The 24,390-nt window shown below is 34.0% G+C and overlaps 1 protein-coding gene across 50 annotated transcripts in view; it reads left to right on the plus strand.

The window, feature by feature from the left end:
* MYCBP2 (MYC binding protein 2) overlaps positions 1-24,390 on the plus strand; it is a 171,761-nt gene that overhangs the window by 116,725 nt on the left and 30,646 nt on the right. For 7 of the 50 annotated variants that reach the window (XM_086880920.1, XM_086880922.1, XM_086880940.1 and 4 more), the window contains 6 exons: positions 5,435-5,509; positions 7,621-7,845; positions 8,753-8,885; positions 11,595-11,720; positions 15,066-15,251; positions 21,756-21,857. In XM_086880920.1, the coding sequence (XP_086737046.1) occupies positions 5,435-5,509; positions 7,621-7,845; positions 8,753-8,885; positions 11,595-11,720; positions 15,066-15,251; positions 21,756-21,857 (847 nt within the window). The remainder of the gene's footprint in view (positions 1-5,434; positions 5,510-7,620; positions 7,846-8,752; positions 8,886-11,594; positions 11,721-15,065; positions 15,252-21,755; positions 21,858-24,390) is intronic. The other 43 variants (XM_086880933.1, XM_086880953.1, XM_086880934.1 and 40 more) reach the window with 13 other exon arrangements.

The following is a 24,390-nucleotide window of genomic DNA, read 5'->3' on the forward strand; positions in this document are numbered from 1 at the left end:
ACAAACATTGAATTTATAATAAGAGTAAATATAATTTATTTTAATAACTTTATTTTAAAGTTACGTGTGATCATCATCACTACAGTTTAAAGGTTACACCTTTTCTGGAAACTAATTACACTTTTTTGAAAAACATGAAAGACAAAAAAGGGAAAAAATGTATTAGCTAAACCAGTGTTTCTCAAAAGATGGATGAAAGTGCAGGCCTTTCTGGCCCATCTGTTTTCATGCATTTTCTGAGTGGGCCTTGTTTTCTTCTGGGCAGAATGTGAAAATCAGATCTAATTGATACTGCTATGTAGATTTGATTTGTCATCTTGTCTGAGTGAGCTGCTGCAGCAATTGAAGGTAGCTGAGAAATATTTCACTAAATTAAACACTACAACCAGTAATGTCATGCTGTTCATGTTTTTTGGTTATAGAAAACTGAGAGATTCCCAGTTGCAGTGAAATTGGGCTGTTTGCTAGTAGCTAAATCTGGAAATTCGTAATACCCTGTGGCTGTTCTGCCAAACACTGTTACATGATGTGAATAGATCTTTTTGTCTACAAATTATTTGTTGATATATTTCTATTTGTAGATTTCTTCCAATAGAATCCTTGTTTGGGAAATTAATTTTGCGTTTGGGAAGCAAATTATTTCTGTACTCAGAAATCAGTCACTCAAATATGCCTGTCAGAGTGGTTTTCTAGTCTGCTGTAGAATATATGAAAACATGGAAAAAATTAGGTTTTGTTTAAAACTTTGCCTGTATTTTTTTGCCTTAGAAATTGGTAGCCATTAGAAAATTGCTGTATTATAGTTCCATGAAATACTAATATTTCTGTGAAGTAGTTGAATTTTACTAGTTCACCCACAGTAAAAGTGAATTCATCTTGACTGAGTAACTAACTTGAATAAATATTGTGTGTCTAGATGGGTATTATAGTCAGGTAGATTTTTCTGAGTTGTGTGGTTTCTTTTAATTTAGCTCTCTTCAATATCATTTTACTTGTTGAAGGGAATGTTTTTGAGCTCAGCAGTTGTCTGTGATTAGCAAGAACTTAACTGGTTGGCATATTTCATACAGCTCTGGTATCCATGTAGTTCTAGGGAATAGCACATGCTGTGCTCCTTGAGAGAAGCCTGAAAAGAAATGTCTGCCATGAAAAACTGAACATTCATTCTTGACAATAAAATTTTGAGACTTCAAATTTCATGTGAATAAGGAGGTCAGGTACAGTGAAATGTGAAAAGCAACATTCAGTTTTCAAACATTTCATTCTCTGGGTCTGTAAAATTCAGATAAAAGGTTTTCTCTTAGTTTTGGGGGTTTTTTGACACTAGTGAATTAGTTTTGTTACCATTTAGACTATTAGGAGCTGTTAGATACGCTTAATTTTCTTTTAGGTAGCCAGTCACATGTCTTGTGTGACACAAGGTAAAAGTTACATGCTTTCTTAGCTTCTTCTCTGTAAGTGGCAGCCAACATAGCAAAAGGGTTACAAAAGCAGCTCTTAAAACAATGCAGGCATGTGCAAGAAATGTCTTTTGAGCTATTTTCAGAAATGTTTCTTTGCACAGCTCTCATTTCCAGAATTTTAAGAGGACTTAGCATGTCCTGAAGCTGTTTGATTTCATTATGACAATATATAAGCAGTAATTTTTGTTGGTTTGATTCATAATAAGAGGAAAAAGGAAAAAAATAGTTCTAGCATTTTATTTCTTAAAAGTGAGAAAACATAACTCAGGGTTCAGAGGCTGACTTTTGAATATCTGAAATCTTTAGAGCATGCTAATCTAGCATACATACTCTGCTTTCTTACTAGATACTGCCCTTGCACAGATACTGCTTTCTTGGTAGGAGCTTTTAAAATCATTTTATTTTGATTACTAGGTGGAAAATATTTCAAATTATACTTCTTTTTTTCTCTGAATCATCCAAAAAAAGCACTGTTTGTAAGTTGTCTAATTTGATTTTTGCAGTCCTCTAGAGATGAATGACATATGTCAAAAAGGATGTTCAGTTAAGTAATAAATGCTAAAGTTTTGTTAGATTAAATTGTGATATAATTCATATCTGCTGAATCCTGTTGATTTGGGTAGCTGAGTGACATGAGCAGAATGCAGTGAAAAAAACTGATTTTGTGATTTTTTTTCACTTCCATTTTGAAAGCTGTTCAACCAGTTTTGGCTTGAAAATAAGACTGAAAAAAGTCTCTTGTGTGACTGAAAATGTAAAGGGAAAATCAAATGCCTAAGTTAGATCATGTATTCCCTGTTCAAATAGATGTCACATTACTTCTACTAGACTCCATTTTCTATTCAACTTTGTTGAGTGTGCAGACATTTCATCTTCAATTATGTTGCTATCTCATGTTTAAATATATGGGCTTTTTATAATCAATCCTTTAAGTAAAGAAAATTCCTCAGTATATTTTGGAAACTATGTGAAACTTCTTAAAAAAGTTTTAGTTCCTCTGTTTCTTCACTGTATTATGGAACAGCGAGCAGATAAAAACCAGTAGAGGTACTCAGTAGTGTTGTGAACCCTTTCCATCTTGATGTATATTTTGTATCTGCATTTTATATATGTTTATTAGCATTAACTAGGTATTTTATAAAAAGCAAACACTGAATATTGTGGATCTCATAAATGCACTTTTTGTATTTTTATCGGAGGTATTATATTTGAAGATAAATGATCATGGGAAAGGAGAGATCCATGGTACTTTACCAGTGTTTTATTTATTTGAGCTGTGGTCATTTGTCTTCTTAAAATGTCTTTAGCTCTTCTTCTGTTGTTCTTGTCCTTTCAAAAGAGACTGCTTTACAGTCTCTTTTCCCTGATCTGAAACTGTGCATCTAATCCATTGTAGGTAATATAATTATGAGATTGTGAATTTAATAGATTGTGATTTTGAATAAGCTGTTTGCATCTCTGGTAGTTATTTTTATTTCTGTCTTACAGTGTGCAGGTATCTGTGTTTGAGAAAATGCTTGTAAAATACCTTATGCAGATAGTTACTTATTCATACTTAAACATGGTACTTAGTAGAAAGGTACATACAATACGAAACAGTGCACACTAGGAAGAAATAGAAACTTATCTTGGTCAAGCTCTGGAAACTTGTCTTTTAAAAAATCACGTTCTAAGTAAGTTCTCATTACTTAATTTTAAATTTAAAACTTTATAAGAAGGAATATTGTACCGCGATGTCCAGCTCCAATATTACGTTCCCCAGTCACCACAGGCAATTGCAAGAAATTGCAAGTTCTTCAAACCATTATTGCAATGGAAGAAAGAATCAATATTAGTATGTCGGCTCCAGTGCTTGATCACAGAACCTCAGAAAGATGAATGTTCTGTGGAAGCACTGAAGGACATGGACAAAAGGTTCCTACCATTATTTTAAGCAGGATAGGAAGCAATTGGAATGTAAGACTATGTTTGATAAAATGTCAAGATGGCTGTTTAAGATAAGTCTCCATTTTGAAAAATAATGACTGAGGTGTTAAATCCTTGCTATTGGTCAAATGATTTTTTGTGGCAAATTAATTTTTTTTTTATCTCTGAAACCTAAAATTTGTTGGGAAAAGTTTGAATTTCTGTAATTAGTTTTAGATCTTGGAAGGTAGAGTCTTGAAGGAAAGCATTAACTAAATCTACAGATGATAGCATAAGGGCTAAAATCAAAGCTTCTATCTCGTAGTTTCTTCAGAATGAAAACTTAGCTATCAAATAGATGCCTGATCTATTCATGTGAAGTGGTGTACAGTGTTAAAATAGCCAGGAAGTTCTCAAGCTCACAGAGGAAAGGAGAGCTTCTAGTTTGATCTTGGTGTTTCTAAGCCAGCATGGTCCCACTTCACTGGGTCACATGGTCCATGTTTCCCAGTGGAAGTCCATCAGAAAGAAGGAAATATGCTGTAATGTAATAGAATCAGACAGTGTAAGTAGGTTGGATGCCTGTGAAGTACCCTCATTAGGTACATGTAGGCTTTTTATAGTTGCCATAGTTTTATGCCAAATTGATAAGCCTTTACTTTGCTAAATCTTCCTATCTAACACCCACCCCTTCCCCAGAGCCTTCCCCAGAGCCCCTGAGCATATATGACTAGTGCATTGCTACCTGCTTCAGTTCTGGGTAAAGGTACTCAATTCTAATGAAATGCTGGTGTTGTGACTATTTCCTTCTCATTGTCAAAATGGCAGATAATTTGTATTATTGAAACTGGATGTTTGTAAGCACTATATAGTAGATGATTTGCTTCTATCATGTGGCAAAAGTGTAGATTTACATACTTTTAACATGTTAGCGCTTTTTCAGGAAATACAGATGAAGCATGCCAAGGGTGTTCTGTACTTGTTTCTGCCTGAAAGGATTTACTGCCTTAGCTACTGTTAAATTTTAATGTGGCTGCTGAGCAGGGATTTCATTTGGTTCCCATATCAAGCTTGGATAGGGAATTAGATTTTGATACTTCTGTTCCTATAGATGAAATGGGTGCTTTGTCAAAGGGATTCCATCATAAATACCATAAATATGATTATTAGTACTGCTATATGTATGCTAGTCTTTCATTTGACAGAAACAGTGACAATTTCTTTGAAATGAGTAGAAATTAGCTTATGGAGAAAAGATGGCTTCTTTTTTTGTGTTTTCCAGTAATTAAAAAATTGTGTCCTCGCTATTCTGTGGGAGGAGAAATTAATCAGAACAGTAGTGCTTATTTCTATAGTGTGGGCAATTGGTTATTAAATTAGTGATGTCTCTCTGGAAGCTGTATTTGGTTTATGATTATTCATAACAAACTAGTTCGTACATTGTGTGTTTTAAAAAAACCAATGAAATCTTAGCAATTGTTCTCTGTATAGCACTGAAATTTTTTGCTCTGGTAAAAAGTATGATTGTGATGTGCAAACTGGTGAAATCATTCTGTGCAAGTGAGCTCCTTTCAGCAACAGGGAGCTTAGCCCTTCTGCATCTCCTTGGTTCTGACTGGGTGACTAAAATTCATGTGCACTTGTCCTGCACTGGTTGAAATCATCTTTCAGAACAGGAGACCATCTTGACAGAAAACTGGTTTGTGATGGGACCAGCTACTGTTTCTTTCTAATAGAAATATGAGAATTTTCTGTGCGTGAAGTATCAAGCTTTGTAAGAGATGTCTGGCTCTTAATTTCAGTAAATGGCATGACACACTACATCCATTTTGAGCTTTTGACATATTAAGTTGTTTCTGTGTGATGGATGATTTGCCATGGTGAGCAGTGGACTCAGGTGACTTGATTAGGAAAACAAAACTTTCCCCTTTCGCAAAACATTCTACCAGTAAATTTACTTGAGGAGAAAGTTTGCATTATAGTACCTTGAGCTTCTTCCTCCGATATTTCTTTGTTCCCATTTCTTTGTTGATATATGTCTTTTTTTTTCAAACTTTATTGCTCAGAATGTCTTTAATGCTAGCCAAGGAGTAAGGGATTTGGACTTTTTTTCATGGACTTCCAAAGCTTTACCCCCTAAGGTGAGTTAAATTACAGGAACAGTCACACTGTTTCTCTTGTTTTCAGAATGCACCTTATGACTCTACTTTATGCTAAATATTCTTTGAAGTCTCTTTTACTGTAAATTATTTTTACAGGAAATATCAGATTTTCATTCAGTGCTGTATCTGTGTTTCTTCTAAAATGAGAAAAAAATACGAGGGCAGATTGCTGAATTTTTATTAATTCATCAGTATCACTCTCCCTTTTTAACAAAACAAGTTAGTGGATCATCTCTCTGAATTTCTAACATAACAAAGCCTTTCACTGTCCCTCTCTCATACAGCAAAATTTACTGGTAAATTTTTTGTCTGTTATTGGAGGCTCCACATAAAGTTGCAGCATTTAATAAGATGATATTTGTATGAGTAAATCCACAGATATTTAATAAATACTCTGCCCAGTCTTAATGTTTTTTTGAAATTATTTAATTCTAGGAACAAGATACGTTAAGTACAATTAAGCTGTTTAAATTAACTCTAGAAGTATTCATCTAAATATCGGTTCTGTAATGTTTTGAAATGGATTTTTTTTTTTTTGGTATGAACTTTGTAATGAAGATGATAATGTGTTTGTACATTTTGGTGTAGAGATTTTAAAACTTGTTTGTCCACTGATTCTTTTTTCCCAGAATAGCAGACTTTATTGTCAAGATCTAAACTATGTTTAAATTGTCTTTTTTTTCTCAAACCAGTTTATCTCAGCTTGCATTAACTTGCTTTGTAAGTTAAATATGTACGTAACAGAATCATTTTTGTATAAAGGTGTCTTGAAAAAATTGCTGTATTAGTCTGGACACAGTGCACAGACTTCCATACCAAAAAAAGCTGAAAACGTGATAATTAAAGAGGTCAGATAAAATTGCATTCATTTAAAAGTAAATAACATAACCAGAAGTTTGGTTTTAAATCTGACAAAAATAGTATTCTTTCTTACAGCAGGAAGTGAACTCTTGGAAGGTGGTTTTATGGGAGATTGTCAAGGCAGAAATTATCCACATATTCAGAAGAAATTAGAGAAATCAGATTCATAAATAAACACTAAGGAAAATAGGGTATAGTCTGCAACATCCATAATAAAAAGGTTTTAAATACTGTTGGTATATAAGGGACAGACTGTTAGTAAAGATTTTTATGCTGCTTCTAAACAGCATCTCCTGTTGCTGAACACAGTAGACTGAATGAGGTGAGCCACTGGCTTAATCGCGAAGGACATTATGTAGTTTGTAACTTTCAGTTGTTCCTTTAAAAGCACCTATGACTTTCAGTATAATAGAACTTGCTCCTGCTTCTTACTTGCATTCTTCTGAAATAAATGTATGTTTGTTACTCCAATCCCTCATTTTTCCTGTACAAAAGCCTTTCAGTTAAGCTGTTGCTTGCTGAAAAATCTATGCTAATTTTTCCATTCTGTTAGTAACTACCACTTTTTTTGGTAAGAAATTCAAAGTATTTTCTTACTTCAGGTTTGCATATATATTTCATCGGCAAATAGTGAGGTGAAATAAATTTGCAGGCCTTTCTGATTGCCATGGTGGAAGCAATAAATACACGCTAATACTTACATGTGCATTTAAAAATCTATGGTATTGCTGTTCCTCTTTTGTCACAGTTTTGCCTTGACTCTAAATTAACAATATATTCTAAATGTGAAATAAAAAAAAGCATGTCATATGGTGAGATAATATTGAAATTCCCTTTCCGTAGCCCCACTCCTTCACAAAATTTCACAATTAGAGCAGGAGGAATGATTGTGTATCCTGAGAAATGTCAGCAAGGATGAAGGTTTAGTGGAAGCAGTTAGATTAAATAATTGGTATCTAATGTTAGATATGAGCTGTTATTTTTTTATAAATGGTTACATTTATACCACTTTTGCTTTAAGAGTAATGTCAGGAGTAATTAAATTAATGTGCAATTTGCTAGTAGTTAGTTGTTCAGCACTGCGCACTAAAATTAGCAATGTAACTAGGATCTCCTTTAGCATTGAAATTCAGTTTTTGTGCTCTTGAAGTATTTCTTACCTTTGTAGTTTAAAGGTGGTATTAATAGGTTTTATTCTGTTCTGTTTTGCCTCTTTTGTAATTTCTCAGGAATCTAGGTCTAATGCTGATGATTTTTTCAAAGACCTAAATTCACACTGCCCACAGGAAGCAGTGATGCAAGAACAAGACTTGCCATTTCTTCGAGGTGGACCTGGAGTGTACAAGGTAGTGAAGACTGGCCCATCAGGTCACAACATCAGAAGCTGCCCTAACCTTAGAGGTATCCCAATTGGAATGTTAGTTCTGGGAAACAAAGTCAAGGCAGTGGGCGAGGTATGGATCCTTGTAGCTTCAGTTCATGTCTTCATAGATACCAGTTTATAACAGTAGTAACTGCAGCAAAAGAATCTGCCTCTGTACAGGTTTGCTTTTCCCCTCTCCTCATGATGAATGCTGGCCTTTGAACTCTGTTTATATTATAACTACTAATGCAGTCGTGTCTTTTACCTTTTTGCATTGATTGGAATAATGTTAAAATTGCACTACAGTTACTTGTGCTTGCTTATGTATTTCTTGTTACAGTAATCCTTACAAAATTGTGTTTCTTGATCTACGTTTTTGTCCTGTTATTTGAAAAAATTCTGTTTCATTGACGAAATGTTTTCCTAGGACCTAACCATTTAACAAATTCCTGTTTCTCTGTACTGATTGTATTAACTTGTTTAGTTGCTGAACTATTGTTATTATTCTGGGTTGTCCAGTTGTGGTGTTTTATGGTTAAGAAAGGCTTAAGGATGAAGTGTGTCATGCTATTTCCTAAATATAATATCAGGAACAAAATTAATACTCATAAAAACCTTTTATGTATATCTTGGTATTACAATTCTCCTGTTGCCACCATCAATTAGAAGGTATATCTTGGAGACTATTTCCCTCAAGTTTTTATTTAGGCTTGTGTGGATTTTCTGAAGTGCTGGTGTTGGTGTTTTGCTTCTTTTGAACATAAATGGGTCTAACATTTTTAAAATTACTCCTAAATGTAAATGTGCCATAAATAGGTTTGGTACTTCAGTCTGCCTCAGCCTGTGGCCTTAATTTAAGAAACTTTTTTTTTAGCATTTACTTTGTAAGAAAGATTGAAATTTAATGTGTTTTCCAGATGCTATAAGTAGTTACTCAATCGTGCTAATGAATTATTTGAGAAGTCAATAAATTTTGCTTTTTTATGTGTGTGCATCAGGTGACTAATTCAGAAGGTACGTGGGTGCAAATGGATAAGAACAGCATGGTAGAGTTCTGTGAAAGTGATGAAGGCGAGGCATGGTCATTAGCTAGAGACAGAGGTGGAAACCAGTACCTCCGACATGAAGATGGCAAGTGGTTGTTTTATTTTTTTAAATTAACTTAGAAAAAAATAAGCAGTCTAAACATGAGAAATAAAATTTTAGATCTGAGTTTTAAACAGGTAGAACATTAGGTTATGTATTTTCATTTGAGTTACGTTGTGCAGTCAGACTTAGAAGTTGTTTCTAAACATTATTTAAATGATTTTTTTAAAAAAACAGTTAAAATATTTCTGTACGATTTCTTCTCTACCAGTCATGGTTATGAACAATAATTTTAACCATCTTTTTTCTTTTAGCTCTGGGGTTAATTTTATCCATCTATTTTCCAAAAGATGTCTTTATGAAAAGCTTTGACCTCAGCAGTCATATTCTGCTTGTGTTTTTAGGTCACTTATTGTTAGCCTCTTATTTCATTTCAGCAGATTCTTTGCTATTCTTCTGAATTTGACATTTGGTGCTGAAATTTACTTCACACATAGATACTCTTATCAATTAGCATCACATTACTGTATTAGAACAAAGGAATTCCTTGCTAATTTATAAGTCTTTTCTGTAGACTGTTGCAGCTTGACTTTCAGGTATAAAACATTCTGCAAAGAAGGGAAATAGCAAAGAGTTTTTCATTAAATATATAAAAGTTGACATAATACTTAAACCAATTCTTTAGTAGTCATAGCTTTTCTATTTTTAGTTGTCTGATAATGTCAAGTTCTGAGGTGCTCAAAGAGCCCCAGTAGATTCCAGAAACTAAATAATTTTGAATTGGAACAGTACCTTATTGTTGAAAGCACATGTATTCATTCAGTGATAAGGTTGATAAAGTCATTATTTTCCATTTTTATACAGGATTTTTTGCTTTTCCAGTAAAAAATAATTTCTCTGAAATTAATAAATTAAACAGTATGCGAAAACTTCTGTTCCTGAGTGCTTATTTTGAGAAATACGTTCAAGTAACTTGACAGTATTTTGCATTTTTAAGTCTTTTCATCTTCAGTAATTGACCTATCATTTCATATTGTCTTAAATTTCTCGAAGTATATGTGTGCTCTAAGTAAGAATTCACAAATCAGGAAGACTTTAGGCAAGACCCTTTTTGAAGGTGTGTCTTCGGATTTTTGATATTTACGCACTGTTACTGAAGGGCATCTCTGAATATAACATTGCTACCACAGAAAAACAGAAATTAAAGCTCCAGGCTTTGAGGACAAAACTCTGTAGTAGGATTTCTGCAATACAGCTCATAAAATACCATCTCAGAAACTTTCTGGTATGAATCCTGTGCCTCAGTATGCCAGTTGTTAATCTTGTTTAGATGAATCTCTTTTTACAGGTAGGGTGAAGATGGATGTCTCTTGTGCATCTAGCTAAAGCAGGTTAAGCAGTTACTAATGCAATTACTGAGATTTTTCAACCTGTTCTAGGTTCCTAGCCCATCTCAGTGCCATGTGAAACTTAATGCACTTAAGCCATATCTGAAGGTTATTTTAAACCGATTGTTTTTATTTGCCATGAAATGATCTAGAAATAATTTATCACTAGTTTCAATGCTTTTGCTAGAGGGAAATAATAGGATCTGCGGGAGCTCTAGCTGGATTTGCAAATGTCTGTTTTTAATCCGTGAATAGCATCATCTTTAATTACAGTCATATTCATTACATTTGTATATTCATTATTTAATAAAATTATAATTAAATTCCCATAATGAGGTAGGATTTCTCTCAGAGACTAGGCAAAAGTCTGAATAGCTAGGTCTGTAGACAGGCATCCAGTTAAAATACTACAGCAAGATCTAGAGTAGCCTGTGATTGAAAAAATTCTAGATCCTTTTGTTTATAAACTGACTTTTAAATTTCCAGCTTTCTCCCTGGTAATCTGTTTTTAACTTGAATATAGTATGTATGTATGAACATAATTTGTACTCTGAAATGCACTTTTGTCCTGAAATGCAGTTTTTAAAAAATTACTTTTTGAAGAGTTGTGGGTTTTTTTAATTTAATCCATGTTAATTTTAGTACACTGACAAGAAAGAAGAGGTTTTCAAGGTGCCAGCTCAAGCTTTTAAATCTGCATTTGGGATATTGTTTCTGAATGCTTTCTCATGTATTGTCAGTTGTAATGGTATTTTTGACCACATTAAGTCAGTAATTTCTCTGTAAATCTAAATAGTCAAGTGGATTCTGTCTCATTTATTTTAATTTACTATAGTTCTGAATATTATTAAATACTCCAAGTTGCTTTTGGTCGGAGGTTGCTTTAGTGTCACATAGAAAGCAAAATTATAGTACTCATTTACAGATACAAATAAATCTGTCAGGAAAAAATGTCTTGTGTCCTGTGGACTATCAGGGGTAGCCACAATTAAATGTTTATTGGCTCTGAGTTTCCACTCTGAAAACCATCCTTTCTCCACCTTGCTTTGTCAGAGGGATTTTAACAATTGCTATCCAAAGAGTAAACACTGCTGAATGATGTTACTGGAAAAAAACAAGTGTCAAATAATGGCATAGCTGGCAACAACACAGTCAAACAAAAAACCGTCTACATGGTATTAAGTCCTCTGTCTTTATATTTTAGAGCATGAGTTCTGAAGAGCAGGGTTTTTTTGAAGAGAATTTAGATGAGAGGAAGAGTGCTATCGGTGGAAATAAATATCACTCATTTGCTTTGTGACTCATCTTTATAATGTGAATCTGTTACTAAGAGGTCTAACTCTGAAGTGATATGGTTTTTTTACAGAGCAAGTCCTTCTAGATCAAAATGTGCAGACTCCTCCCCCAAGTCCTTTTTCAATACAAGCTTTCAGTAAGGGGACAAGCTGTAGTAATGGACAAGGGTTTGATTATGGCCTTGGAAATAACAAAGGTATGTTTTTACACTTGTATTTTTTAAAAATTATATTAACTTTGTTTATATTTTATTAGTAATTTTCTGCTTTTTTAGGTAACACAGATCCTGTCCAAGAAGTAGTATAGTGAATTGCAAAGTGTTAAAACTGCTTTTTTCTCTGCTTTAGTTTTTTTCAGTCTAAGTATTCTGTATAAAAAGGATCAACAAAGATTTGGAAGTTAGCTGTGAATTTCTGCAGTGGTAGGCACAAAACTGAAATGCTGAAATGAAAAATACATTTGAAACAGGATTAAAAAACTATTTCATTTAGAAAGTGCATGTTTTTAAAATTCCAGAAACATTTGTCATCTATCTTGACAACTTAAGTGCCTTTAATAGGTCAACAAGATAAAATATGCCATTTAAAATTTGTTGTGAAATTAAAAAAAAACAGTCATAAAACTGAAGTTACCTTTCAATCACATGGATACCTGTTACGACTGCTGGGAAATAAATAAAATCTAGGGGGTTTTTGCTGATATAAAATAGTTACTTCTTTTAATCATGGTTTATTTTGTTGACAAGACCTAAATACATATATAAAAGTCATCAAAATAATCTCAAACTGCATACCTTCTGTTCATTTCTTGGTTAGTTCTAGTAGATTTATTAATACAGAAAGGACTTTCCTTGAGTGAAGCTCTGTCACTGTATTCTCACATGGCTATAGTCCATGCCACTACAAATAGGGGCCTAAGGTATGCTATCTGTTTTTAAGCACCAGCATATATTTCTTCATGTTATCCTAAATAAAATCACTTAAAACTTATTTTAAAGGAGAGAAGATCAGGAAAATAATTATTCCTAAATAGTCTAGTCTGTTAATGTCACAACATGAAATAGTTTTATATCATTTTTCAGAGGTTTACTGTATAGAGAGTGGTTCATACTTGTCCATGCATTATTATAGGAAACCCTCTTTTTTGGACAAAGGCTGGATAAGTCAAAGTATTTCTTTTCATTTTGTTTTATAGAGCCTTTTAAACCTTCTTTTCCCAGTTCATCCATACTCATTTCAGAGTAATGGTGGAATTACGAAAGTGGAATTGCCTAAGATGTGAGGCAGTATTGCAGCTTGTCTCTCAATGTCAATTGTGTAATAGTGCAGAAATATTATCTGTTCTTTTTCCTGCAAAAACATACTAAGACAAATTTTTTTTTCTTTGTCCAAAGATAAAATCTTAGAGATGAATGTGCTAACAGACATCCTGATTTCTGAAGACATTGTGATTCTCTTTATTACTGTATTTTAAGCAGTTTCAAAGGTGTTTCTTTGGGATAATACAGTTACAAAATGTTTGGAAGCTAATTCTGGCATTGAATTCCATACTATTTTGTATGCATTATTTTCTCAACATACCCTGAAGCTGTGATGTTTAGTGTGAATGAGCAACTCAGCTACATTACTTCATTTAGTCTGTGTACTGTATTTCCTTCTGAATTGCCCAAGAGTGGAGAGTTGTTGGCAACTATATTGAACGAACAATGGTCTTTCACAAAAATGGAATTCTTCAGCTCTACCATTACTTTATATGCAGTCTTTCTGTATTCTCAGGTCTAAGAAGCTTTGAGTTTTGTGAAAAATAAAAATTGGAAGGCACAGGAACAATCTCTTAGGGGAATTTCTGAAGGAAGCGCTTATTTGGAGGGGCTTGTTTGTTAAAAGTACTTCTATAGGAATGCCTACAGAATAGGAATATAGTTTTGATGAAAATTCAATCCCATCCAAGAGTGTTTCAGAATGACTGATCAAATGTAAAGATCCCCATAATAGGTATGTAGTTTTACAGTAGGTATTAGTTTCCTACTGTAAAACTGTTAATTTTAAGTTTACAGTATTATCTACAAGAAAGAAGACTTATCTCCCAAAAAGAATCTGTTTGATTTAGCTGTGTCTTCTCTCTTCCAGCTTTCTATGTTACAGGCAAGTTTTTAATACTCCTCGTGATTGGCCCTACCCACCTCTATATTTGACTGTTGTGGGCAGATGACTTTCAACTACTCTTCGGATATTCTTCCCTTTAAAATAATTACTCATTTCAGGATTTAGGCGTGTTGCATTTAAGAATAATAGTTTGTCAGATGTAAATCACAGAATGGCTGGTGTTGGAAGGGACCTTAGAGATCACCTAGGTCCAAACCCCCCTATATCAGGTTGTTCAATCATTTCTAGGTTTCTAAGCTAGGAATGGTTGCTGCTGAAGTACAGATTCCAGTAGGCATGCTACTTCCAAAACAGTAAAATAAAATTGATTCATTGAGTACAGTAGATGATTATTTAGAGGGGCATTCCAGATATTTTCTGCTATTTTTCTCTTCTTATTTTTTAACCCAAAATATCAATAAAATAAATGTAGTTTGGGAGTTCTTAGATAAAACTGGTTGATACATCTGCTGATCTTTCTCTGATTCCTTAGACAATTGATAATAATCCAAAAATGTTGTGATTTTTGTTAGTTTTAAACTACATTTAAACTGGCTATTAAAGCTATTAAAATTTTTTACTAGCTTTTCCATAATGGTGTCAAAGTTATAGGAATTTGCAGAATAAAGTGACATTGTTAGGAGTTGTCTGGTGATGGTTCGAATCTGCGATTCGCTCAAATTCTTAGTTTGTCCTACCTCATATTACTAAGTATACTTCAAGTTATGACATGGTGTGGCCTTCTGAGGCGTCATGTATTTCTAATGCACACATTTTTTCGAAATTGGCATTTAGAAATTAAAACTCTTGTTTTTAACGTGCTAGTTAGCTGAAGGCCTTCATTTGCCTCACAGCAAATGTAGGTAGTTCTTCAGAAAAACAGTTCCATTTCTTAAGTGGTACTTACGGATTTCTTTAAATTACCTTCAATCTGACCTTGAAAAACAGCATAACAGAATACTTTTAAAAATATTTCCAAAAATGAGTAAATATTTACCAAAGCATTGGCACAGAAATACATTTGCCAAAGCCTGATTACATGTTAGCTTTCCCTTCTCATCAGTTTTTTATAATGTTTTTTCTGCATGTACTGTTGCATGTGTGTATTATTGTAAATGCTAGGGATTTCTGTTTTTTTCTTTGGCTGCTCTTCATTTTTTAGCAAGACAAATATAAATCTCTACTTTGAAATGTTTAAAATAACTGCAGTAAAATATCCATGATCCTTAAAAAACAGTGATTTTATTACCATGCATGGAGTGAGATTTTTATGTTTAGCCACAACCAGAGTAGTATGTGGCTAAATGAGATTTATGAGCTTTCTCTATTATCATCATTTAAACTTTGAGTACCATTTTACTCTGCCTTTTTGGAGAATGACAGGTAACAGGTTGTAGTTTTGACTGTTTTGCCCACTACAGGTGACCAACTGAGTGCCATACTGAATTCCATTCAGTCACGGCCAAATCTCCCAGCTCCTTCCATCTTTGATCAAGCTGCAAAACCTCCCTCTTCCCTTGTCCACAGTCCATTTGTGTTCGGACAGCCCCTTTCCTTCCAGCAGCCTCAGCCACAGCTTCAGAGTAAGTTTGTCAGCCTTACCTGCCTCATCAGTCCATTTTTGCAGCTTTGACATTGCTGTTCTCAGTTGCTTACCAGCTACTAATCATCCCACAATGCACTTTCTGGTTTTGTTTTTTTTTAAGTTTTTCATGATTCAGAAGCATGTGAGGTAATGCTCCCAGAGAAGTATACTTGTTCAACTTTAATTTTTATATTGACAGTACTTTGGGTTTGTATGTGTTCTTCACTGTAGACAAGTCATGAAAGTGCATTTCCAATATTCAACTCTGGTTTATAATTAAGGTAAATATTTCATATAGTACAAAATGTTGATAATTCTTTTAACATCAGAAATGCACTGCAGTGTGTACCTAGGTATTATTAAGTTTTCTTCCTAAATTTCTATTTTTGTCATTGCTCCTAACTTTAGGGATATAGCTGGACAGTGGGAATAACTTGGAACTACTCATAAGAAATACTTTGTTAGTTTTCTCTTGGGTGCTCATAGATTGGCATGGTGATGGAAGTTTGCTTGCTGAGGTGAATATCAGCTAACGTGATTACTGATGGGAGGACAAGAAACTGTTTCAATTAATGAAAATTTAAAATTTGTGATACATAGCTGATCCTACACTAAATTCTCTCTTACATGCAGAACAGTTAGAGTGCAGGTCACAGGAATGCTAGTTTATCCCTTTCTCCTACAAACTGTCTCTCTAAAGTGCCTCAGCTCTTTCTTGTGGTACCCTGTTGGTTCAATGTCAGTGTATATATAGATATATGTGTATATATATGTAATACATATATATTTCTGTATCAAATATTTTGACTGTGTTTTTCTGTAGTTTTGCTGGACTTACACCGACATCCTGAAAGCAGAATATTCCAAGCTCTATTCAGATAAAATAGCCGATTGCCAGTGGCATCAGTGCACCCTCATTGAGAATTTGTCAAATATTTATTCTTTCCCATCACTCTTAGGTTCTCTTCCCCTATTGTTCAGAGAGGTAAAATCAGTTACTCAGCTTTGCATCAAAAATAAACCTAATTGTCTTATTTCAAATTACAGATTTATCCTTTAGCATTTAGACATATATGTATGAAAACAAAAGCATCATTTTTACTGCCCGACAAGAGTTTGCTCAATGGATTTCTCTGTCCAAGACATGTAGATAAACTGTATTCAGTAAGCTACATCCATGTTTTGTGTTTTAATAAGGATCCAATTCAAATGGAAGCCTTTTTTTTGTGAGGTGGGGGGGGGAGCACTGGTGGTCTACCAAATTAAAAAAACTATGAAACTAGAAAACTTTTTCAAATTTATGTCTGATTTGAGATCTTAGCATATTATAAGGAACATATTATAAGTAGTTAAATTTGCTTATTTGCCCTTCCAGAAGGGCAAAAATTGTCAACCTGAGAAGGTGTACTGGTGCACTGACTGTGATATGATACAAGGACTTTTTTTTTAAAACAGTTTATTATCCAGTGTCAGGTTTGATTCAGATAATGTAAATTATCCATACGGGAGAGAAATATTAACATTTTTGTTTACACAAAATTTAAGAATAATATGGGAGAAGATTTCCTGTTCAAACTTCTTTATGCTTTTGCAAACTTGTTCATCCTCTATGTGCAAGTTCATCCCAATTCAGCATATTGTAAGGGATGCCTGTAAGACTACATCTATATACTTGTTCATTTAATGCTTTTATGCAGTTATATTGGAATTATAACAGAAACTCATTTTAAGTATTCAATTTTTATTCATTATTTCTAAATCACTTTATAGCCTCCTGTTACCAAACAATGTAATTAAAAATTAAATTCATTAAACAATGTGTCTTAACAGTCCATATCAAGTCAATTGAATTTTTGCCCTAGACATGTTTAATTTTAGTTTCCAATTATGTACTCCATCCTTAAATGATTCCTGCGGTAAAGTTAGATTTTAAAATCAAAATGAATGTTTATAGTCAATGTACTGTTATATTAAGTAGTCTAATGGCAGTCTAAGGGTTGAAAGAAGGTGTGCCAGCCTAGATTTCCCTGTCTGCAGAGAAGATCAATCTTAATTTCAAGTCAGCCTAAATAGTTCAGTCTGCTATTTACATTTTCTGCTCCTGCTCAGGTATCTCTACCCCTGGGGAGAAATTTGGTTTGGAAGCATAATTATGAGGAAAGCTAGGATCCTGCTGAATGCCTTCCAGAATGATTTCCTTAATTTAGATTTTTGAAATAGGAAGAAAAATCTTGATCTGATATAAACATACTTTGTGCTAGTGACAGATTGTAATTTTCCTTAGAAATGTTTGTAGGTAGCTGGTTTTTCAGGAGATTTCTCTGTTCTTGTGGTTTGGTTTGCAAATTCACTTAAGAAAGAAGGAAAGGACTTGTCACAACCTTTTATACTTCAACACAGTGTCTGGTATTTTGTTTCAGAAATACTACTGTTTGGGACAGTCACCTCCTGAGATATGACACTTGAAGAACTAAAAAGTCTCTGTTATAGCAAAGAATTCGTTGCAGAAGTGATATTAGAGAAAACAAAAGGGAAAACTCTATTACTCGATTCTGTGTTACTTGCTAGAACTCTGTGAAGGACTGATTGTTCTGTCCTGCTTAATTCCTTGGCTAATTTTCTGACATAGTTACACAAGGGATTGTTTTCTTTTTCACAGGGACAGACAAAATTAAGGTACTCTTGTCATTTATTTTAATTCTCTGTTAGTCTTGTGTGCAATGAAAAGTTCAGAAAAGGTAAATGAGCTGGCAAAACCTACCTGGAGTAAGAAAGTCTGTGTTGACTTGGAGCCTTAGCAAGAATTTTTTTCCATTAAGATCACAAGTTCATGTGTATTTCTTCCTTGGATATTTGACCAAAACAGGCTGTAATTGCTGCTTATGCTTGCTTATGCTTATGCTTGCTTCTGAGAAGCTTGTAAGATCATCAGTAACAGATTTGCTTGTGACTGCAAACTCCCAGAGCCACAAGATTATTATTCGTTGCTTGGTTTATTTGTCAATGAACTTTGTTAAAAGCACAGAAGACTCAAATTTGAGTTCAGAGTGTAGGGGAATTGTGGAAGCCTATAGGGTCATGGAAGGTTTCTTAACCTTCAGCAATATGTGCTGGGTTATAAATCTCCTTAGATGTGGCAAGTGTGGGTAACAGGATCTTGGCATGCTGTCCCAGCATCAGTTACCAAAATGTGGTGATTGGCTGATGAGCTCTGAAGGAGGGGAAGTGTGAGACTTCGCAGTCACCAGTGTTAGACCTTTATGCCATGTTTCCTCACACTTGAGTTGATACTGCAAATGAGGAATGGATTTCTGGGCTAAAATCTTTGGACCCCTGTGACTTCTGATATGTTAACCCTCTTCCAATGCAGCCCTGGCAGGTTGCTTGAGGTACTGCTTCCTGGTCCAGGCAAGAACTGCAGTGCTGAGCCGCTGTTCAGTACAGTGTCCTGTCAGGCTGCTTCCTTTCCAATCCATGCTGCAGTCCAAGCATCTATTATCAGTCCCTGCCATTTTTGTCAGGAGTTCCTTGATGCATCCCTTCAGTATTGTGCATTCAGTTTCTTTTCCTTTCCCATCTAGGTGCTGGTCAGATTGCATTTAGAATGACAGTGCTGGTCTCTACATTTTCTAAAACTGCAGAGGGTGCACAAAACAGCAGCACAGATATGGAGCACATAACATGTGCTTCTCGGTAGTGTTTCAGTAAAATGAAGGGAGAGAATCTCCTCAACCAGGCATGGTGATCTCTTCTGTGTGTGCTTTAATCATCAGTTTAATCAATGACAACTGATCTAATTGGTTCTTCAGATGCTGCATATTGCCAAGGCATCATTCCTGAAAATTTGAGCTAAATTAAATTAAATTAAATTAAATGGTCTCATAACCTAGGCTTTTCATGTTCTATAGGCAAGGGTACATATGAAACATACATTTGACCACGTCAATCCAAAGCCATCCTTGGGGGGCTGGTATGGTAGAGGTTGGAGGAAGAGTACAAATTGCGTCAGGTGTTTTTTTAGAATTAATTTCCTCATACCAAACCTTCAAAAGCTGTAGTTAAAAATTAGAAGAGCATAGAAGTATTTTTTTTTAATCTACCTTTCCAGAATAGGAATGCTTCTTTCAGTTAATAAACTAATGTGGTTCAACCTCACCATTGATATAGAATATTGCTAATATTTTTCTCATGATACCATGTTTCAGCTTTTGCTTTAATTCATTCACTCATACGACTACTTTAGCCATACCAAATACTTTTTTCTTTTTTAAGATATAAGCATGTTTTTATTTCAGTGCATTCTTTAATTCCTGGAAAAATAATTTCTAAAGGAAGTCCGAGTCCTGCTGTCACTATGACATACAGCATTTTCAGGAGGTGAAAAAAAATACATGGACTACAGTGCTTGAAGAAATTCAGCTAACAGCTGTATTGTATTTTCATGTCAGTAAAAGTGAACGAAAGAAGATTACATTGTTTTTTAGAGGAATCCATTGCTTAGGCAGCACAGCAAAGGCAGGTCAGTGCTCTCCTTCATGATGCAGAAAAGCAGTGGCATTTCAGAAGAAATTGAACTTAACTCCATTTCCCAGTGATATTTTACGTGATTGTTACAGAGTTTGTTTAAAGAAGACTCATATGAACCAGTCAGTAGCATGTCTTGCTTCCTGTGTTTCCTCAGAGGAAGTAGGTACAGCTGTTAAAAGACTGTATCCTGCCATAGAAACTGAATTGCCTCTTACATTTCCATATTGGGTAGCTTTTCAAGCTGGAACTTATTTCCATGTTGAAGGAAAGAACTTGACTAAAGGCACACTGTCACATTCAAATGGCTCATGAGACAGGCCTTGCCTGCCTTGTATTTCAAGTCTTTATAGTCTTTGAGGATGTTTCAGAAAGAGGGAGTCCTGATAAAAGTCTTGGTCCCTGAGGCTGTCCTGTTAGCCCAGATATATGTAGATTGTCGTACTCTTGGATCCAAAATCTCCTTGGAATGGTTTAATAATTGTAGTACATCATTCAACACTAGATTACAACATTATAAAATGTAAGTGTTCTCAGACACAGTGAAAAAATGAAGTATAAAAGTGCATTCATGAAAGTGGATTTTATAAAGATTTTCCTTTAACTAATTATTCATAGAGTGGGATGCTAGTGTATCAAATTGACATTTTTAGGTTTGCTGCTACTGCTGTTTTGTGCTCCTAATGTTTGTCTGCCTTTACCTTTAAAAATTGTTGGTGTTACTTAGAAGCTTTATAGTTATTATGGATCTCTTCATATCATTTTTAGATACCAAAATTAGGTAATACTGGTGTTAAATCTGTGTTAATACAGTGTTGAGAAATTAAGGATTCATTTATTTTTTTAAAGAATTAAATTCATCCTTCAAATGTATGAACACCTTCTCATTGTAGAGTTTGTAGAAGCATAGCTTATTGCATAAGGAGACAGGCTTGGTAAGTTGATGTGTACAAGTTAGTAAATGTATTACCAGAACAAAAAGATGTCTTAAATAGTGTAGGAATTGCAATTATTTAATTTCAGTACAGCTGCCTTAGTCCATTTGTACAGAAGGATGTATCTAAAACAGTGTCTTCTAATTATTACTTAAGAATTTTACTTTTTTTTTCCCCAAAGGAAGGAATAGGAATTAGAATTAGATTTAAAACCAGAAAAAAAAAAATAGAAAAATTAGAAAAAATAATACACTGAAACAAAAAGTCTTTATTATTTTTCTCAAAGTTTAATTTTTGTAGAGCGGTCTTTCTAACAGATTTGATGTCAGCAAACACTGCTGAGATTATCATGGATGACATCAGAATTTTCCTTCAGTCAAAATTATTTTTAAAGCTGTTACAGTTTTTTTTCATGTACTGTAGACACTCATCTGCTGCTAGATCTGCATCTTATGTCTCTTGTATTGAGGAGCTCATCATTACATAAGTGAAGTTTATCAAAACATTACATTATTGAGATGCAATCCCTTTTGAAAATGGAGAGTTTTGATGTGTTTAATATTTTTATTTCATTTGTTACGGTGATTAACGAGACTCCAAGACAAATAATTAGATGTTCTCTAACTTACATGAAAGAATGTGTAAGCTGATCATCTGGAAGGCTATATTGAAATTCTAAATAATTAATTTCTGAATTTACAGATTAAATATTAAATTAAATGTTAACGTTTCAAAGCCAGGTTCAGTTCAAAACTAGACACTGCTGGGTTTTATAACAAACCATAAATCTTATTGGCTAGTCCCCATATATTACATTGTATGTCCTGGAAACTAATACTGAAATTGCAGGATTTTTAGATCAAGGAAACTGATCTACCACATTCTACTACAAGCTGCTGTCATTTAAAACTAATGTAGGAATCTAAACACTGAATTCAGAATACATAACAAAGAAGATGCATATCATTTGAAATGCTTGTTTTTATCTTTGCTGCTTTTCCATTGAATCTGTGCTGCTTCTGTGCAACTGTTTTCCACTGTAGAAACTCCATCCTGCTGCCTTGCTTCTCGTGAGCGTATTTACAAAACTAGTGATGTAGCTGGGCCTGCCTCTGCTATTTCATCTCTCTCTCACAAACTGAAGGGTGGGTATGCATGCCAACATAGCAAGGTTATTCAGATTTTTTTACCTGCAAAATGTTTTGGGTTTGGGTTTTTTTCTCTCCTTCCATTCATTTTCATTTAATTTATGTAAATTAATGAATGAATGTTTTCATTCATAAAATAATGTTTTGAAAGCAAATGTTCAAGTTTGGTATTTGTTGGGAGCTCATCTGATGTAATCATTTCGTGTTGCCTTGCTGAGTTGGAGCAACTCCATGATAGACAATCTTAGCCATCTCTGCTTTGTGAAATGGAAAGTGACTGTTAGTCTAATTATACCTGTTTTCAAACAATAGGCAAAAGAAGTATATAAGAAGAAGCAGGAAATAAAATCTGGGACTTTTTTTTTTGCTTACACACAAAGCACCTTGCTATTTAGTGCAGTTTTTCCTTTGGGAGTTTTTTCTTTTTGTGTTGATAATCTTGAATACTGCTTAGGATTATTTATCTCTATATGTTCAAATCCAAACCTGTGTTTTTTTAAAATACAAAATACTTCTGGTTTTGGAAGCCATTGCTAGGCTATACCTTTCATAAGCTGTTATATGTTATGGAATGTTTTTGTCATTGCTGTGGTATTGGTATTTGCTCATCATGCATGGACTTTAAATTTGATCCTTTGCTGAATGACTTGAAGTGTTCTTTGTCCTCTAAAATGATTGTCATCTTTTCACTTTTATTTTTCTCTTTTATGAAGCATTCTGTAAAAGCTTCAACCTAAAGTATTTTCTCATCTCGCAAACTGGAAAAAACATGTATGAAAGTAATTCCAATTTGCATTTCAGAATTTATCACAAAGTAGCTCATCAGGATAAATGTTGAATAACTAAGCTGGAATGGTTGAAATGTTTGGACTGATATTTCTGAAACTTCTTTGTTTTTTCTTTTAGCAAGAACAATCATTTTATAAACCACAATATACCATATTATTTTTTGCCTTCTTATTCCACCTCCCCCCTCCAAGTGAAAAACAATTTATAGAACTTGTAAAAATAAAGACAGATTAGATTCTCAAAGTTGATTAGGATGATAAATACTTTAGATGCTATATTCTATTGCTTATAGTTTTGATGTATTATTCCTGAATAATACATCATAGTAGTAATACAGACACAGTATTTCTTCTCTGCTCCAAAAAGCATGAACTTCTGCCATGTCTTGGGAAGGCAGGAGAGTATCCTAACTTTCAGGTTTGTTAAATATTCCAATATAATTCATTACCTTCACTTTTTCCTGTTGTTGTTAATTTTATTGTGAGGTATTTAAATATGGAAATAGCAAATAAATAATAATTTTTTGTAACCTGAGGAAACATCTTGGTTGCTAAATTTTGTTCAAAATTTTTCAAATTTTTTTTTTTTATAGAGAGATAATAGTAGGAAAAAATGCATCTATATATTTTCTAGCATGGGGGGGGGTAAGGGTTGGTGATTGAGAACTGCATGAAGTTGCTTCAGATCCCATAATGCATAAGAAAGTAGCCACTGATTTCACATTTTCTAATACTGAAGGTATTAGATAAAAGGTGACTGTCTATCCAGTTCCCGTTACAAATCGAGGCTTAAATTTGCAAATATTCTGATTAATTGAAACTGCATTTTTTAACAAGTAGTTGTTTTCCCAAAAATATGCCTAGACAAGTGCAAATAACCTTTTAATACCTAGGAAAGTAAAATATTCCTAAGCATTGTGTCCTAAATCTGCAGGCTTTACTAGGGAAACACTTCCCATGTCTGATTAATGAAAACCCATTCAAATCTAAAGGATTTAACTCTGCATTCAAGATTTTGCAGTGTAAGGATTTATGGAGAAACAGCTGTATTAACTGCTGCACTGCTCGCCAGTAATTGCCATATTGCTTGGATTAATTTTCAAAATACAGCTCTACAAGAGAGACTGGGTTCACAGAGATATCAGAAGCAGATTGCCTTAATAAACTACTTTTTGCATATACTTGTTTTGCATGCACTTGTACTAAGCTGCCTGTAGTTCTTAAAGCTCTTACAGTCTTACAGCTCTGTAGATTAATATATGTACAAAGTCAGTATGCATAGGAATGATCAATTAGTGCATCAAAGTAGGAGGACATCATTGACCAGAGTTGGCCTGGCCAACTTAGTGGTTGAAAAAAGTGGGTTTGTTGTTTTGGAAGGAGGGTTTTAATTGTTTTGGTAGCAGAACATTGGGTGTGGACTTAAAAAAGTAAATTCCTTAGATTATCAGTTTCATTTTATTAGTTTTCATTTTATTTCTAATATTGAATATTTATATTCATTTTATTAGTTTTGAGCATATTTGCAAGCCTCTTGCCCAATTTGCCTTATCAACAGTGTTTACTTCCTACAATTCCCAACTTTTGAGCATTAAAGAAAGTTCCTGTTGCAGTCAGCCTGTCACACGTTGAGATAATAAATAAACAGTCCTGGGTTTCTGTTGCTACTGTGGTAAACTTAGTTAACTCCTATAATTTTACCAAAGGATGTAAATTGTGCTTCCTTTATTAGAGTTTTGTAG

Source organism: Cyanistes caeruleus, chromosome 3 (assembly GCF_971803275.1).
Source record: "Cyanistes caeruleus chromosome 3, bCyaCae1.hap1.1, whole genome shotgun sequence".
Taxonomy (NCBI): domain Eukaryota; kingdom Metazoa; phylum Chordata; class Aves; order Passeriformes; family Paridae; genus Cyanistes; species Cyanistes caeruleus.